Source organism: Scyliorhinus canicula, chromosome 3, assembly GCF_902713615.1.
Source record: "Scyliorhinus canicula chromosome 3, sScyCan1.1, whole genome shotgun sequence".
NCBI lineage: Eukaryota > Metazoa > Chordata > Chondrichthyes > Carcharhiniformes > Scyliorhinidae > Scyliorhinus > Scyliorhinus canicula.
This window is the reverse complement of record NC_052148.1, coordinates 104,713,936-104,733,535: the sequence shown is the minus strand read 5'-3', so window position 1 is coordinate 104,733,535 and position 19,600 is coordinate 104,713,936. Positions and strand designations below refer to the sequence as shown.

At 42.6% G+C, this 19,600-nt stretch overlaps 1 protein-coding gene across 2 annotated transcripts in view; it reads right to left on the bottom strand.

The window, feature by feature from the left end:
• The window catches only part of cwc27 (CWC27 spliceosome associated cyclophilin), a 276,041-nt gene that overhangs the window by 219,495 nt on the left and 36,946 nt on the right, over positions 1-19,600 (bottom strand). For both annotated transcript variants that reach the window (XM_038791030.1, XM_038791029.1), the window contains exons 5-8: positions 17,557-17,655; positions 11,405-11,508; positions 9,626-9,695; positions 1,511-1,590 (exon numbers count right to left, since the gene is read on the bottom strand). In XM_038791030.1, coding sequence (XP_038646958.1) covers positions 1,511-1,590; positions 9,626-9,695; positions 11,405-11,508; positions 17,557-17,655 — 353 coding nt within the window. The remainder of the gene's footprint in view (positions 1-1,510; positions 1,591-9,625; positions 9,696-11,404; positions 11,509-17,556; positions 17,656-19,600) is intronic.

The window sequence follows — 19,600 nt, the reverse complement described above, 5'->3', positions numbered from 1 at the left end:
CACCGATGACCAATGCTGAGGATAGCTAAGCCGTGGAGCTCCTGAAGCCCGCATTCGGCAATCTCCCAATAAAGCGTTACATCCATAGCCGTCTGGAGGGTCAGGGGTGTCTCCATCAACAGCTTTTGATGCATCTCCCAGTGCCACAGTTCACAAACGAGGCAGTCCCTCAGGGATTCAGCCAGGGTGGCTCCAAACTCGTAGGAGGCGGTGAGACCCCACAGGCGTGTCAAATACTCCCTGTTTGACCCAGTCAGGGCCTGTAAAGCCGTATGAAACCAGTACCGTCGGACTAGAATCGGGTGATGGCCAACTAGTGTAGCGAATGCTAGTTCATCTGGTTTGTCCGGGTAAGCAAGGTTTTTAATTAAAACTTAAATTGGAGCGCCGACTGCGATTGAAGTTACGGTCTGTCGCTCACTGTTCGCAATGGCATTTGTTTGAAAAAATAGTTGCACCCTTTCAACATACAGGGCCCACTTTCTGTATTGGTGTCAGCTGTTTCAAGCTTACCAATGAGCGCCATTTCCCTGTCTGCGGTGAATGCCTCTCAAAGCCCCACGCAGGCTGGCTGGAGATGCAGAGTCCTGTGGTTGCGGCAGCTCCACTTTATCCTTGTCACCAGTGTTCTGACCGAAGGCAAGGACTCCACACGCAGCCAGATAGACAGGATACAACAAAGTTTATTCCACTACTCCACAGTACAATAACTCTCTACTCCACTCCCCTCAAGGTCCGCTTACCCGACCTGCTGCTGTGGGGGTTCCTCCAATTGGGAGGAGGCTCCACCCCCTAATCACTTGAGGTATTTGTATTCCAAGGTGTAAGAGGGGCATCTGATACAATGTAGGTTCTGCCCCCTTAGGGGGTTGTGACAAAATAAATTTGGAAAATAAGGCTTGTCTCAGTAATGGTGACCATGAAACCACATCTATAGTTGCAAAAACCCATCTGGTTCAGCAATATCCTTCAGGGAAGGTAATCTGCAATCCTTTCCTGGTCAGGCATACACATGACTCCAGGCCCAGAACAATGTGGTTGACTCTTTATTGCCTTTGCAGTGGCCAAACAAGCCACTCAGTTCAAAGGCAATTAGGAATGGGCAAAAAGAGGTTGCCTTACCAGCAATATCCATATCTCATTAAATAAGTTTTGAAAATGGGGGGGGGGGGGAGGAGTGGTTGCTATAGTAAATACGCCCCTGAGGCTCAGGTGAGTGATGGATTTTGCAGAGTGGAGGGGGTGGGGATATTGCAGGGCGCTGGAGTGGCAGCAAGGCAACAGGGTGGCTCTCAGTATTTCCCCCACCCCGCACACCGTGCTACAATTTCTCTATCTAGGGCTGGGACACTCTAGTTCCCAGTCTGCCATCCGAGCCGAGATTAAGTAAATAAACACAGACCAAGGGTTACGTCCAAGACCACCCTGGCTAAAACGTTTAGGATTTCTACACTGACTATTATATTCGCCAACTGAGCCTTCAGAGGAGCTGAGAACTTACAGGACTCACCTTTCAACAACTGGAACTGAACTTAGCCGGGGGTCATCCTTCAGCAAATCATGACTACTTTTGCTTTTTCCTTTCATACTCTGTGAAACAGAAGTGGACAACATAATTACATTTTATAGATTCTTTAAAAAAAAACTGAATAATTCAATGGGATGAAAATATTATACAAGATTAATATAGCATCAATATCCTTTGGATTCAAAGGGCTACAAGTATCACCCTGCACTTAGATAGCTTTGAAATTAAATTGTTAACATAAGAATCCCATTGAAATATGGAATTAGATAACAAGAAATTGAAAATAAACTTCCAACTCCTGCAAAGATTCAGCTGCTTAAAGGACTGAGTAGCTAAGCTATACAAATACTTATGCTGGATAAAAACAATTACTGTGGATGCTGGAATCTGAAACGAAAGAGAAAAGAGCTAACGTTTCGAGTCCGATGACTCTTTGACAAAGAGTCATCGGACTCGAAACGTTAGCTCTTTTCTCTCCCTACAGATGCTGCCAGACTTGCTGAGATTTTCCAGCATTTTCTCTTTCGTTTCAAATACTTATGCTGTACTGAATTCACTGAGTTAGCTAGTTAAAGTATCTTGTCTAGTGCCAATTCAGGAAACACATTTTGTGCACTTCTGTCTGGCCAATGCAAAATATTTGACTCTAATTGAAGTAACATTTTGCCTTGCATCTGCAATGTCACTTGTCATAGCTGATGTTTTAAGTTTGCAACAGATGCATCTTGTCTTTGGGTTCTTTTGTATTGAAAGATATTCTTGTGTGGACTGTTACTGTTTGGCTTGGCGAGCCTTACAAACAGTTATACTTCTACCAGCATAATATGACTCTGAAAGCCCATAGGCTAGATTTTTAAAGCAGGTCATTGTCGGGATTAGAACCAGTCAAGCCCGCAATCCTTTGGTAGTCAATATCTGGTAAAAGAATTAGATTAAGTCCTCTACAACCTTCTTCGTGGGCAGCATGGTAGCACAAGTGGCTAGCACTGTGGCTTCACAGCGCCAGTGTCCCAGTTTCAATTCCCCACTGGGTCACTGTCTGTGTGGAGTCTGCACATTCTCCCCATGTCTGCGTGGGTTTCCTCCGGGTGCTCCGGTTTCCTCCCACAGTCCAAAGACGTGCAGGTTAGGTGGAATGGCCATGCTAAATTGCCCTTAGTGACCAAAAAGGTTAGGAGGGGTTACGGGGATGGGTGCAAGTGAGGGCTTAAGTGGGTCGGTGCAGACTCGATGGGCCGAATGTCCTCATTCTGCACTATATGTTCTATGTTCTTAGATGTAATGGAATTGCCTCCAGAAATCTTGTAGATACATCCATTATGGTCTACAGATACGGATTCCCATTTTTTGTTTTAGGCAGGGGCCTCACGCAATCAATTAAGACCCTACTTAAAGTTTCCTCAAATAATAATAATCTTTACTATTGTCACAAGTAGACTTACATTAACACTGCAATAAAGTTACTGTGAAAAGCCCCTAGTCGCCACATTCCAGCGTCTGTTCAGGTACACAGAGGGCGAATTCAGAATGTGCAAATTACCCAACTGCACGTCTTTCGGCACTTGTGGGAGGAAATCCATGCCGACATGGGGAGAACGTACAGACTCCGCACAGACAGTGACCCAAGTCGGGAACCGAACCTGAGAGCCTGGCGCTGTGAAGCAGCAGTGCTAACCACTGCCCTACCGTGCCGCCCACAAATCATAGAATCTACAGGGCAGAAGGAGGCCATTCTGCCCATCAAGTCTGCACCGGCCCTTGGAAAGAGCACCCCACTTGAGCCCACGCTTTCACCCCATCCCCGTAACCCCACAACCCAGTAACCTCACCCAACATTTTTGGACACTAAGGGCAATTGATCATGGACAATCCACCTAACCTGCACATCTTTGGAGTAAGGGAGGAAACCGGAGCACCCAGACGAAACCCACGCAGACACGGGGAGGACGTGCAGACTCCGCATAGACTGTGACCCAAGTCGGGAATCAAACCTCCGACCTTGGAGCTGGGGAGCAAATGTGTTAACCACTATGTTAACATGCTGCCCCACACAAATGCTAAAATGGGTATTAAAGGTGCTGGTTAAATTACTGCCTGAGATTTTCCGATTACCTGACATGTGTGACATGTACAACAAAATTCAACAACACTTTATGTAGTCCAGCCCCTAAAAATATTTTTGCTTGATTTTTCCTTACTCTGAAATGACCACCTTTTGGAACCTCACGCGCCACCCACAAAACCTCCTTTCTATAAACTACTGGTAATACCACTTCATGAACATCTGCTCATTTCTCATTTGCTTGAATATGTAATGGCCTCCATTTTCTCATTAATACATTATTTCTAATGTAATAGCATTCTGGTATACACTCCCGATTCGATTTCCGTATATGCTTTCTGATAAAATTGCTTGAACTGAACTCAACTAAAATGAACTTAACCATCCTGTCGGTACTCCTCGAGTTCTCTTCCTCCTGTCTCAACCTGTGGCTTTGTGATATTGTCACTACACAATCAGGAAACACTCCAGGATATACTTCTTACAACATCTGGGCCGGGATTCTCCAATCCCATGGCCAAGTTCTGATGCCGGCGTGAAAAGTGGCGTGAGCCACTCCAGCGTCAACGGACCTAAAGTGGCAGGTATTCACCCCTTCCTAGGGGGCTAGTATGGTGCTGGAGTGGTGTCTGCAGCTCCGGCGCACGAAAGCCAGCGCGCCACGGCCGGCACCAGTCTGCGCATGCATGCCACAGCCTGCGCGAGTCCATGCATGTACACCACCGCAGGCGCGAGTCCACGCATGCGAGTGGGTTGCCTTCTCCGTGCCGGCCCCCGGGCAACATGGCGGAGCCCTACAGAGGCCCGGCGTGGAGGAACATAGGCCCCCCACAGAACTAGCCCGATCGTGGGCCAGGCCATCGTGGAGACCTTCCCCCCCCCCCCCCAACCAGGACAGCCCCCGCAGCCAGAACTCCGAGGTCCCGCCAGGTGGGAGCATACGTAACCCACGCCGGCGGAACTCGGCCGAACTTGGCGGGTACTCAGCCCATCGAGGCACAGAGAATCGTCGGGGGTGCTGCTTTCAACGGCCCCTGGCGCGGCGCGGCGGTGATCCTGAGGGCGCACGAGAATAGGTGCGCCGGCGTCGTGGCGCGATTCTTGCCCCCCTGCCGATTGTCCAACCCGGTGCGGCGTCGGAGAATCCCGGCCCTGGTGTTTAACTTTCCACTGTTTTTTCAACCACAGCAGGCTGCACTCCCACCTGTGATACAGCTATATTACCGAGGATAAATTGTACCCCTGAAAAAAGGTGATTTTTCTATTACTCCTACCACTTTTCACCAAATAGCCTAACCTTACTTTGCTTAGTGGCACACTACTCCTCTCACCACGAATTCCACATATTACCACCTTTTCTGGCATACTCCTTCCAAACTACATATCTCCTTTTCTCTTGGCATTAAAGATTGACTTGCCCCTGTATCTCTTAAGCTCTTAATCTCCTTACCTACTCTACCTTGTGCACATGAGTAAACATTACCCCACAAATAAAATCCTTAAAAATTTCTGGCTCTGCTTATCCACCAACCTCTGAACAGGCTATACACTCTGTTGCACCTCATCCACTGGAACAATGGTTTTGCTTCCAACTTTAATAAACTCGATTGACTTATCCTGTTTTACCAAATCTGTCTTCCCAGTACTTGACTTAAGGCACCAACACTGCGACTTCACATGTCCAATTTTATTACAATGAAAACATTTAAATTTTTAAAATCTCACTTCTACTATCATAGGTTTCCTTTTTACTCTGAGGCACACTCTCCTTAACATCACCAACTAAACCACATTTGCATTGACCACTTGTGAATTTCACATTTCCCGTTTCTATCTTTCACAGGTTGAAAACCAAATTTTACTGTGTAAACCAATTCAAAATCATCTGCCATTTCTGCTGCCAGTCTAGTAGTTTTAGCTCTTTGCTCTTCTCACTACTGCTGGAAGTGAATCTTTAAATTCCTTCAAAATAATCGTTTCCCGAAGAGTGTCATATGTTTGGTTTATTTTGAATGCTCTTATCCACCGATCAAAACTATTCTGTTTAATTCTTTCAAATGGTATGACCTGGCTTATTACTTAGATTTCTAAACTTTTGTTGTCGGCTTCTGGCACTAGTCCATATGCACTTAATATGGTCTTTTGTACCTCGTCATAAGCACTAGATACCTCATCTGATAGTAATGCAAACACTTCACAGCACTACCTACCACATTTGTTTGAACCAACACTACCCACATTGTTTTTGACCAATTCAATTGTTTAGCCACTTTCTCAAATGAGATGAAAAAGGCTTCCACATCTTTCTCATCAACTCTGGACAATACTTGAATATATTTAAGCATATCCCTACTACGCTTTCGACTAGGAAGTATTTCTTCTTCCTCTAGACCTTCCTCATCTTCGACCTTTAACTCCAACCTTTTAAATTGATGTTCTCCAGTTTCTGAAGTTCAAATTCTCTCTATTTTTCCTTATCCCTTTCTTCATTTGCTAATCTTTCCATTTCTACCTCAAGCTTCCTTTTTTCCATTTCCTCTGTCATTGCCAATTTTTTCAGTTCTATTTCTTTGCATTTATATTTTTCCTGCATTTTTAATTGTTTTGTTTGTAATTGAATTCTAGCTAATTCCAATGATTCAGGCTTCTCTGGCACATTCAGCTATGGCTTGTATTATCTCTACCTTCCTTACCCCTTTGGATAAGGTTAATTGCAGCTTCTCCACCAAATCTTTAGTCTCCCTTTGTAAACCATCCCGAGTAATCTCTTCCGCATCCAGGAAAAAAGTTTGAATTGAAAGAGGCATCTCCAGTCACTCCCTATTTAACCCCCCTAGGGGCTTCGCCAGGTCAAACAACATTGTATTAGCCCAGGCTGAAAACACATTACTCTGGTCATTTTCACTTGTGGCTCCTAAAAGCTTTATGGTCGTGCAAAACAAGATTCTTTTAAAAACATGACTGCAGCATTCAAACACTCTCTAACCCAGTCGGTTAACCCTTAAATTGCCAAATGTTTATAATCCAATATATCTAAAAGCCTGCATTTGTCACAAGACTCACAACCCTCTGAGAGAAATATTTTCTCCTCATCTCCATCTTAAATAAACACCCCTTATTTTTAAATAGTGATCCTCAACACTTCATTGGAGTGTTAATGTAAGCCTATTTGTGGCACTAATAAAGATTATTATTACTCAAGAAGCTCACCATCATCCAGGAACAATCAGCCAACTTAACTGACCCACCATTCACAAACATTCATTCCCTCCACCACCAATACAGTAACAACCAAGTGCACCATTTGCAAGATACACTACTGGAACACACCAAGGCTCTTTCAGAAGCACCCTTCAAACAGGTGCCCTCTATCACCAGGGGCAGATGTATAGAAACACCACCACCTGCAGTTTGTCTGCGAGCACACACCATTCTGACTTGGAACTGTATTGTCATTCATTCACAATCACTGTGGCAAAATTCTAAAACTCAATTGCTAACAGCACTGTGCGTAAATCTACGCCAGATGGCCTGCAGCAGTTCAAGAAGGCAACTCACCACCACCTTCTCAAGGGCAAGTAGGGATGGCAATAAATGATGGCCTAGCCAGTGACGCCCACATCCCATTAAAAATTTAATAAAACAGGGGTTCTTGCTAATTGCATATATGGGACTGGTCAGGTGACAACAGAATTTATGAAAAGCCTTGCAACACCAACACATGACTGGTCATTTAGAAACTGTAACAAAAATGTACTAAATACCCCTGCAACTAAGCCACACCCTGATGAAAGAAGGAAAGACACTGGAAATGTAACAGATTTCCACAAGCAGTAAATGAGTAAAACATTAAAAGACTAAAAACATGAGAAAATAAATTAGGCCTTTAGAGGAAAGCAAACTAGCTTTCAGGAGAGAAGGATTTATTTTTTAAAAGAGCAAGCTTAACAAGCGACAAATTGAACCACCAAGAAGCTATGCCAGTATGTTGCCTGAGTCACAACAATTTTACTCCATGTAGGACAGAAATGGCAGGAATAAGGAACCATGGATGACAGGGGAAATTGAGAGACTAGTCAGAAAGAAAAAGGAAGTATACATAAGGTCTAGGCAACTAAAAAATGACTTTGAAGAATATAGGGAAATTAGCAACAATCTCAAATGGAGAGTTAGGAGGGCTAAAAGAGGCCATGAAATGTCATTGGAAAGCAGTGTCAAGGAAAATCCCAAGGCCTTTTATACATATACAAGGAGCAAGAGGGTAGCTAGGAAAAAATGAGGACCACTCAAAGACAAAGGAAGGAAATTATGCTTGGAGTCAGAGGAAGTGGGTGAGATCCTTAATGAGTACTTTGCACCAGTATTCATCAAGGAGAGGGACATGACGTATGTTGAGGTTAAGGATGGCTGTGTGAATACTCCAGCACATGGTGGCATAGTGAAGGAGGAAGTGTTGGATATCTTAAAATGCATTAAGGTAGACAGGTTCCCTGGGCTGGATGGGATATATCCAATCCTGTGGGAGGCAAGAGAGGAAATGACTGGGGCCTGAACAGATATCTTTGCATCAGCTTTGACCACAGGCGAGGTTCCAGAGGATTGGAAATAGCCAATGTTGTCCCTTTGTTTAAGAAGGGAAGCAGGGATAATCCAGGTAATTATAGCCTGATGTCAGTGTTGGGGAAACTGCTGGGGAAGATTCTGAAGGAATCATTAGTGATAGGCAACATGGTTTTGCGCAGGGGAGGACATGTCTTACCAACTTGATAGAGTTTTTTGAGGAGGTGACAAAATTGATGAGGGAAAAGCTGTGGATGTCATCTGAATGGACTTTAGTAAGGCATTTGACAAGGTCTCTCATGGCAGTCTGGTACCAAAGGTAAAATTGCATGGGATTCAGGGTGTGCTAGCTAGATGGATAAAGAACTGGAGGCAGAGAGTAACAGTGGAAGGGTGGTTTTCAGAATGGAGATCTGTAACTGGTGTGTTCCACAGGGATCAGTGCTGGGACCACTGTTGATTGTAATATATAAATGATCTGGAGGAAACTGTAGATGGTCTGATTAGCAAGTTTCCAGATGAGACAAAGTTAGGTGGAGTTGCAGATAGTGAAGGGGACTGACAGAGAATTCAGCAGAATATAAATAGATTGGAAAGTTGAGCAGAGAAATGGCAGATGGAGTTCAATCCAGACAAATGCAAAGTGATGAATGATCAGGTGTGAATTGTACAGTAAATGCCATAACCCTCAGGCGCATTGATATACAGAGGGATCTGGGCATTCAGGTCCTTAGTTCCAGGAAAGTGGCAATGCAGGTGGATAAGGTGGTCAAGAAGGCATATGGCTTGCTTGCCTTCATCGGCCAGGACATAGAGTACAAGAGTTGGCAGTTGTATTAAAATATAGTTAGGCCACATATGGAATATTGCATGCCGTTCTGGTCGTCCCACTACCACAAGGACATGGATTCTTTGGAGAGTTCAAAGAAGGTTTACCAGGAAGTTGCCTGATCTAGTGGGTGTTAGCTATGAGGAGACGTTGAATAATCTCTATTGTTTTCGTTGGAAAGACGGAGGCTGAGGGAGACCTGATTGAGGTCAACAAAATTACGAGAGGTATAGACAGGGTGAAGAGTCAGAAGCTTTTTCCCAGGGTGGAAAACTCAAATACAAGGGGGCACGGAATCAAAGTGAGAGGGGGAAAGTTTCGGGGAGATGTGCGGGGAAAGCTTTTCACGCAGAGGGTGGTGGGTGCTTGGAACGCATTGCCAGTGGAGGTGATGGAGGCAGGCCGAACTGAAAAGTTTAAGAAGTATCTTGATAGACACATGAACGGGCAGGGAATGGAGGGATATAGATAATTTGGGCAATAAGTAGCTGGTCTAAATAAGAAATCTAGATTGGAGCAGGCTTGGTGGGCCGAAGGGCCTGTTCCTATGCTGTAATATTCTTTGTTCTTTCAATTTCAGCTTATAAAATTAATTTAATTGATTCAACAGCTTTTAACACCCAAATTTATAAAATCAGGTAACCACCTGGCTAACTCGGTTCACTTCCTCTTCTTCCTCCTCTGCTTCTTCTCCAAAGGAAAGTAAACTGAAATTTCTGGAACAAAGAAAACAGCCAGCCATTAAAGGATTTCCTTAATATAATTTAGGATTTTCTGTCTTTTTAAATATGATCAGCTCCCACTAAACTACTTTTGATTCGGATTTGCTTATATAATTTATAGAAGAGATTTAACAGGCACACAATATTCTCACTGAACCTAACCAATGTTTTATATTTGTTAAGCATTATTTATTTCCTTAGTTAAATAAACAACTAAATTATCTTGTTCCCACTCTAAAAAATTATGTATTTAAACACCAAGTTTCTGCCCATTTGTTGCTTTTTTAAAGTTCGACCATTTATTCCTTTTCCTTATTTCTCCCCCAAAACTTAGCAGCTCAGGTTTCTCTGAATTCAGCCACCAAGTGAAGCTAGTGTTGATTAAGGTAAACACATCAGTTTCAAATGGAAGCCACTATAGGAGAGTGTTGATTAAGGTAAACACATCAGTTTCAAATGGAAGCCACTATAGGAGAGTTAGCTCTGATTTATCGTGAGCCTTGTCTTATCAACGACAAACAGGAGCTAACTTAACAATTTACTTTCAGGGGATTCTAACAGACACATCTTGATTCCTGAAAATCTTATCAACCTAAAACGGTAGTTTGTCTTTGAACATATGCAAGAAACTTAAATTGAAAATTAAAACAATAAAGTTGTAACACGTTCAAGTTTCTTGGGATTTAGAGAAAAAAGAAAAACTGACACTTCAAGCTGAGATGAAGAATCTCAAGCTGAAATAGTAACTGCCCTTCTTTTCAGATACTAATAGACTCTTATTTGTACGACTGAAATGATACTTCACTTTGATGAGGTGCCAGATAAATCCAAAACTTCCAATTCTAATTCTGGAGATCACTCCAACAAACCTAATTGTCCGTATGAGTCTTATATAGGTCACAGATGTACCACTGTTTGTTCAGATATGGCAAAAGTAACTTCATGCTTTTGTAACTTCATGCCTTTGTTATGCACATTGTTTACTGTTTCAGAACATACACGTGAACTCATTCAGCATCTGCTGTAGGAAAAGAAAGCTGATGCCGCTTTAATACATTACTGGCTCAGATTGATAACTACATTTTGATCAAATGGTATAAAACTAGCAATACAGAAATATTGCTTATGTGTCAGAATGTTGAAAAATCCTAGTATTTAAAGAAATCTGAAAAAGAGACTAGAATTTTTTAAAGTATAAATATTAACATTTCCAAATATGGAGCACTTAGGCTACTGAAACAGAACAGATATGAAATTTGTAGTATAATATGCTAGTTGCTCTTCATTGAAAACTTCAACCTTAAATGGGACTACCTTTGTTACTTTACTAGTTGGTAAATGGGTGTGAGCTGTTCAGCATAGAAATGTGGCAGGAGATTGCTTATAATGTTGGGCCACTTGTATTGCAGTTTGGGAAACTTGCTTTTTCGCTTAAATTAAACTAGAGTTTGGGACTTCATTAAAGTCAATTAGCATCAAAATTCATGAAGAAAAAGTGTACAATATTTGCAAGTAAAATAAGGGAGGGGAGTAGTCCCATCTAAGATTGAGGTTTTCAATTAAACTATGTACATACAACTCAATTATATAAATACACATGCTCAATATGCATACCAACAAAAGAGTTTACATAATTTGTACATGAAAACAGAAGAGCTTATAAACATGAAAAAAGGTCAATAAGATCAATAACTTTTTATTACTTTGTTCCTTTGGAATAAGATTTTTTCACTTCTTCCTCTCTTTTTTCCTTTTTATGTTTTTTCAACACTCTTGGAACAATGTCATCAAAACTATTGTGCAGCACCTAGAAAAATGTTTTGATAAAATTCTGCTTAGAAATAAATATTCCAATACAATGTATTTTCTTTTATATAGTTTTAACACTGACATTAAGGCAGAGGTCAATATCTAAATATTAGAAAAAAGCAGAGGTCAATACCAAAATGTTGGAGAAAAGCATTGTTTCAAAGTTATATCTGACTTTCAAAATTTCCAGAGATGTAAATCCGCATCCCAACGTAGAAAAAGACTGCAGAAGCCATTATTTATGTCAACGTTTGTTGGCTCACTAATTTAGGAGTGCATAACACTAATATTTTTCTGTTGGACAATTAAAAAGATATTGGCTTAAAACAACTTTCCATAAAACTGAAATTATACTTTGGTTTATCTGGTTGGCACTTGAATCAATAAAAATTGCTTGCATTCACAAATTACACTGGGGACATCAAGTGGCAGAAAATTGCTTTGCAACGTTTTATAACATATCTTGGATATCTGAAGTTATTGCATGTGAATGTGAATGTTTAAAATGATGAAAAGTAACATTTCACTGCATTAAGTTTATGAGAATTATTCAAATCTCACTAAAACCAAATTCTGCACTGCTGTTTCATTATGACATTGCTGTATAAATGTATGCATAACAATCAGGACATTGGTTAAGTATATGTGATTCTGGGCATTTTCAGCTGGGCAAACAAGTCAAGAGCCCTTAAGATCCACATTAATAGTAATTATTTTTAAAACTATTTTACAAAGAGGTATTATTCGATCAAGTGGTTGTAACATTGCACTTAATTTTAAAATAAATGTTTGGGATGCCAAAATAGTATTGAGTCTTTAATCTGTTATTCTGAGATCAAAGAGTTTTCATTTAGAAACTAGAGGTTCTTGCTGATGAATGAGTTATCAATGGTAACCAGATTTAATCGGATTAGTCCTTTAGAGGAAAAGGTGTGTTACCAAAGCAGCATGAAGGAGGGTGGAAGTGACAAGGTAAAGAAGGAGACCCAGTCAGCAGAATTCTTGAATCTTTCCCTCAAATAATTGTTCCAAGTTCTGTTGATATAGACACGAGGAGAGTGAATTAGGACAGAGATTAGCTCTCTGGACTGTTTTCAAAATTTTTGAGCATAATGGCGGTTATACAAGGCAGGTCCGTTTCCCATCTTTCACTATGCCATCCGATTTGTAAATAATAAGGTATTTCAGTCTGCTCCTCAATGTAATATTTTCATTTGTTGAGGCATAGGGGAAAGCTTTTATAGAACATACAGTGCCGAAGGAGGCCATTCGGCCCATCGAGTCTGCACCGACCCACTTAAGCCCTCACTTTCACCCTATCCCCGTAACCCAATATCCCCTCCTAACCTTCCTGGTCACTAAGAGCAATTTATCATAGCCAATCCACCTAACCTGCAAGCCTTTGGACTGCGGGAGGAAACTGGAGCACCCTGAGAAAACCCACGCAGACACGGGGAGAATGGGCAGACTCCGCACAGACAGTGACCCAGCAAGGAATCGAACCTGGGACCCTGGCACTGTGAAGCCACAGTGCTATCCACTTGTGCTACCATGCTGCCAATGAGTTCCAGCATTTAATATACTGCAGTTAATTGTTGGATTCAAGCCACATTACCCTCTGCAAGGGAAAAATTCTGAAGAAGTACATTTCTTGTTCATGTGAAATAAAGACTAATCAATAAAGGTTCTATGAAAACACTGAAAAAAAAACTACCCAATCTAAAATATGTTAATTTGTGAAGAATCCAATTAACCTTTCTGCTATTGCTAAATCCGCCATGGTGTTATAATAATAATAATCTTCATTGTTACAAGTAGGCTTACATTAGCAATGCAATGAAGTTACTGTGAAAAGCCCCTAGTCGCCATATTCCGGCACCTGTTTGGGTACACAGAGGGAGAATTCAGAATGTCCAATTCGCCTAACAGCACGTCTTTCGGGACTTGTGGTAGGAAACCGGAGCATCCGGAGAAAGCCCACGCAGACACATGGAGAATGTGTAGACTCCGCACAGAGTGACCCAAGCCGGGAATCGAATCTGGGATCCTGGCGCTGTGAAGCAACAGTGCTAACCACTGTGCTGCCGTGCCGCCCACCATCACCATCACTTTTATCCCTTAAAAAATTTGCTGGATCATTAATGTCAGAATTATACAACTAAAATATTTATTTAGGATTTCTCTGCATGCCAACTCAGAAACATCCAAAATAGATACTTCAGGCTATCCAAAATGGCATATCATTAATAAATTTTGCATATTGTTATTCACTAGTCATGAATAAAAGTTTGAGAGCCTCTAATTTTTGTGCTAGCTACCCATCTATGAAAATAGAAACGGTTATATAAATTAAAAACTGTCAACAAAATCAATAGTGCTGCTAAATGACCATGAAGGGAAAGAAAAGTAAAAATATTGGTGCTTTAAACTAGCACTTCAATTTTTCTTTTCATAGAAGAAAGATTATGGAAGGGATTCTCTGTAGCCAATCGCTGAAATCGGGAACAACGATCGGGCGGAATATCTCCCGATGCCAGAATTGGGGCAGGTCCAAGTTTGAAGCGGGGTTGCAATGCTTCGCCCTCTCCAAATCGCCATCTTTGGGTCACGTGCAGTCGCAACCCTATTCTTTTGTGATTAGCTAGTCCACCCGCGATGCTCTGCCTCCGATGGGCCGATTTCCCGACGGCACGCTCCACGTATGGTCCCAATGGTCAGGAGCCTGCGGGGAGAGAGGGCGTGCAAACAGTGGCCAGCGCCGCCACAATCGACCGAGATCTGTGCCGCTGGCTGGGGGCTTCTGCCAGGGCTGGTGGGAGGTGACCAGGAGGTGGATTGTGGGTCAGGGTAGGCGGGAATGCGGTCAGTACAGCCAGTGCCATCTTTTCCGGCACGACCGGTGTGTGTGTGTGGTGGGGTGTAGGCATATGCGCGACTGCAGCTTGTCAGCCCTGCGCATGTGCAGCACGGGACCCGGCAGTTCTCCAACCATTTTCCACGTGTTCATGCGGCGCCGGTGCTAACCCCTCAGCCGAATCGGTGAGGGCTCTGCGCTGATTTTCCCACCGTAAAACACCACGGATCCTCCGTTGGCGTCGGCACTTACTCTCAGAAATGGAGAATCCAGGCCTATGTTAGAATGTAAAAGAGTCAGTAGGGAACAGAAGGAGAATTTGTCGGCTGCATTCATCCGCAAAGCTGTGCAATTACAGGGCAATGGTCCTTAACAATTTTCCTAATTTTTAAATGTCACAGATAAAATCCAAAAGTTGGCCATCTACTCCTGAAGATTTCAGGTTTTTTGATAAAGGCAATGTTAAGTGCATCAGTCCAAAGGACCAGAAACATCAAATGCACCCTGTCATATCCAATTCTCACAGAAATAAAATCCAACTTGACTTCTTTTCTATTATTCCAGGGCCTCCAGATTGCCACAAGGCAACCGTAATAACCACTGATATCAGCAAGATCCCTTTAGTTTTCAATCTTACTAGGATCTCCATTCTTGTGGATAGGGACCACGATGGCATTCTGATAAACCGAAACCTATTGCATGCTCGAAAAGACAACTACCAGGCAAATAAGGAACACAGAAACAGGAGTCAATCATTTAGCTTGTCAAGCCTACACCACCTTTCAATTTGGATTGTGGCTGATAATTTACCTCAACAGCACTTTCCCAAGCCATTCCCATATCCCTTGGTGTCATTAGCCCCAGATATCTATAAATGTCTGTCTTGAACATGCTCAATGATTGAGTTTCAACTGCCTTCTTGGGTAGAGAATTTCAAAAAGTCACCAATCTGAGTGAAGATGTATAGCTCCAACTCAGTTTTAAATGACCAGCTTCTTATTCCGAGATTGTATGCTCGGTTCCAGGCCAGTGTGTTTGAAACTATTTTCCTCGGCCCCACTTTTACCAACCTGCTGACATTGGGGATCCACATGTGCCGACCTTCTCAATACATGCCGGTCAAACTTCATGACCCAAGCCAGCAGACCTAATATGTGTTCAAACCCACCTAGGTGCTAATTTTAGGAATTTAACATAATTTCATCCATACATGCAATTACTATTAGTTCATTGACACAATGGTCTATACGCTTATAAGAATGTATTTAAAGCTCTGTTCAAGCAGTACAGCACATAATGCTCTTCCAGGACATGGTCCTGGGATATATTCACCGATAGACTTACTTTCCCTTTTAATACAATGAAACAAAAGGACTACTGTTGTTCTCATTCCCAAATCTTATGGCTTGAAAAGAATGTGATTTTTGATGATTCAGAACCGCTTTGAAACTGATTTTCTCCATTTCTGAGCACTCTATGCAAAATCATGGCATTTAGAAAGCATGTTACACTATATGCATAAAATATAGGTACGTTGTATTATATTACATTGATATACAGCAATGAAACAGGCCATTCATCCCAACAGGTTCATGCAGTATTTATGTTCAGCACAAGTCTCTTCTCACCTTATATCACAGAATCATAGAATTGTTACAGCGTAGGAGGCCATTTGGTCTATCAAGCCTGCACCACTTCTCCAAACAAGCATCATGACTTGGTGGTATTCCCTTCCCTTTTCCCCATACTCCACACATTGTTTCTATTCAAGTAATTACCTAATGCCCTCTCAAATGCCTCGATTGAACTTGCCTCCACAATAGTTCCAGGCGGTGGATTCCTGACCTGAACCACTTGTGTGAAAGTTTTTTCTCACGTCACATTTGCTTCTTCTGCAAATCTGTGCCCTCTCATTCTTGATCCTTTACAAGTGGGAACAGTTTCTCCCCATCTATTCTGTCTGGCCCCTCATGATTTTGAACATCTCTATCAAATCTCCTCTCAGCCTTCTTCTCTCCAACGAGAACAATCCCAACCTCTCCAATATATCCTCATATCTGAATTTTCTCATCCCTGGAACCATTTTTGTAAACCTCTCCTGCAATCTCCCCAATGCATTTGCATCCTTTCTAGAACTGTACACAATACTCCAAGTGTGGTCAAACCAATGTCTCGTATACGTTCAGCATAAACTTGTTCTTGTACTCTAGTCCCCTATGAATAATGCCCAGAATACTTTATGCTTTATTAACTGCTCTCCACCTCCAATGATCTATGCACACATACATCCAGATCCCTCACTAACCTTTGTGTTCAGGAATCCAAGTACAGCATGTCTACAAGCTCCCCCAGCTCCTTATCCATAGCGCATGTTACAAAGAACTCCAATAAATTGCTTAAACAGGATTTCCCTTTTACAAAATTATGCTGACTCTTGTCGATTACCTTGCGTTGATCCAAGTACCCAGCCATAATCTTATTAATGATCAATTCTAACACCTTCTCCTTGCTGGATGAAAAGCTAACTGGTCTATAGTTTCCTTCTGCCGATCTTGGACAGAGAAGTTAGATTTGCTACTTTCCAGTCTGATGGAACCTTTCCAGAATCTACCGAATTTTGGAAAACTACCACCACGCATCTATACTGTTACAACATTACGCCAGGGTCCCAGGTTCGATTCCCGTTTGAGTCACTGTCTGCCGGGAGTCTGCACGTTCTTTCCGTGTCTGCGTGGGTTTTCTCCGAGTGCTCCAGTTTCCTCCCACAAGTCCCGAAAGACGTGCTGTTATAGGTGATTTGGACATTCTGAATTCTCCCTCCATGTACCCGAACAGGCTCCAGAATGTGGTGAGTAGGGGCTTTTCACAGTAATATCATTGCAGTGTTAATATAAGCCTACCTGTGACAATATTATTATTATTAACTTACTTGCAGCAAGATGGAAAATACACTGTTGGCCATCTTGTGGTAAATGTTAGGTATTGTAGTTCCAATTGACAAAGGCTTCAACTTATGTTACATAAATGTATACTTTTACAGCAGGACATGCATATGACAAACAGATAAATGTATAGAAAGAATTGTAGCCAAATTCTTTCTTATGTACTTCTAATCTTATGGTCATAGTCTCCATAGTTAAATGTGGAATAATAGAAACAATTAAAATAAAAATATAAAATTGCTCATCTCACCTCTGCAGACTTAATCTTATGAGGGCTGATTGGTCGCTCATCTTTATCAATTTCTACTTCTGCTAATCTTAATATATTATAAATAGTATCACCAGTCACCTGTAAAAAGAAAATTTGACAATAATTTCCCCACCTATAGAGCAAACACGTTATTAGATTCCATGGGCGCGATTCTCCGCTCCTGCGTGGCATCGGGAAGGCCGTCGTGAACTCGGCTGAGTATCACGACGGCATCAGAGGCCGCTCCTCGCACCCTGTTCACCCTCCCCCAGGGGGCTAGGAGCAGCGTTGTGAGAAACTCGGCCGCTGGGCCTTGACGCTTGCATCAAAGCGGCGCGCCAAGAATGACGCGAAGGCGGTGCCTAAGTGACGTCAGCCGCGCATGCGCAGGTTGGCCGGCTCCAACCCGCGCATGCGCGGTTGCCGTCTTCCCCTCCGCTGGCCCGCAAGACATGACGGCTTGATCTTGCGGGGCGGCGGACGGGAAAGAGTACGTCCTTTGGAGATGCCGGCCCGACGATCGGTGGACAACGATCGCAGGCCAGTCCCCTCCCGAGCACAGCCGTGGTGCTCGCTCCACTCTCCGCGCCACACAAGCCACAAACGAACCTTTGGCACTATGTTCACGACGGCAGCGACCAGGTGTGGTTGCTGCCGGTGTGAGGTCGGGAACGGCAGGCCGCTCGGCCCATCCGGGCCGGAGAATCGCCGGTCGCCATGAAAAACGGCGAGCGGCGATTCTCCGAGCGGGGGGGGGGGGGGGGGAGAATCGCGGGGGGTGCCAGGGCGGCGTGTCGTGATTCGCCCGGCCCTCCCGCGATTCTCCCACCCGGCGTGGGGTGCGAACTGGGGCACGATTAAATTTGGTTGCAATAACCAGCAAAACTTTATTAAGATCTTTAAATGTAATCTATAGTAATATTAAATTCAAAGCTACACCAGACACAAAAAAATTTTATATTTATTTTTAATGCATGCATCGCTTTTTTATTATTCTAGTAAAACAAAATAAGAACTTTGCAGAACTTAACAACAGTTAACAACAGTGGGAACAAGATTAGAAGGGTTTTGCAGGGGGGGTTGGAGCAGTGGAAATTGGTGAAACTGCAAGGGAACTCAAGACATGTAATGCATAAGTGGCATTGCCCATTAGAAGGAAACAGGGAAAAGTGAACAGATGAAAGGCACAGGCTCTCAGAGCAGGTCTGAAATGAAGGAAAATCTTATATCTCTCTTCCCTTATAAGTTGAAACAAGTTTTCCTGATGTAAAGAGAAAAATAAGTGCAAGAGGAGAGAAAGAAAGATGGAGCTACATGAATAGGTAAGAGAAGGAAGATACCCTGCAACTTACTGTGAGTAAATGCAAAAATAATTTACTACTTCTTCATACTTACCATACAGAACTCAGAGCTCCATCTCCAAATCAATTCCAGGAGTAAATAGACAATTACAGCAAAAGCATATACACACTAAGTCCACGCTTAAAGTCACCTCAATTAATGTTGTTTCTCCTTCACATTTATTAGTGACAATATAATTTAACTTTGTGAGTTTGACTTAAACTTTGTTTTCTCACAGACTTCTTCTGTGGCCTGCATGTGCACAAGTCTTTTTCCTCAACGGTTCCGCTGCTCTCCCCCCCCCCCCCCCCCCCCCTCCCCCCCCAACCATCCACCCAGTTCTCATTTCACTCTCTCCAAAGTCACTGGTATCCATTGCTACTACCCAAAGACCACTTTCTGCCACTAGATGGAGCCAGGTCAGTCCAAACCTGGATGAGTAATTTCTTACTGTATATTGTATTTCTTTTAGATTTTTAAATTTATTTTATTTCAAAGGTTATTTTATTTAGGAATGTAGACAATTAGGAATGTGCAGAGTTTCAACTTATAATGTTTTCTCACTGTTGAGAAAGGGCCTAAAGTATCTAACTGGACAGTATTTATTTTATCTTAGTGATCAATTTTATTTTGCAAGTTATTTCAGCTAGGAATGCACATGTACAATATAGTATCCAAACCTGCACATTATTCTTTTTCAGGC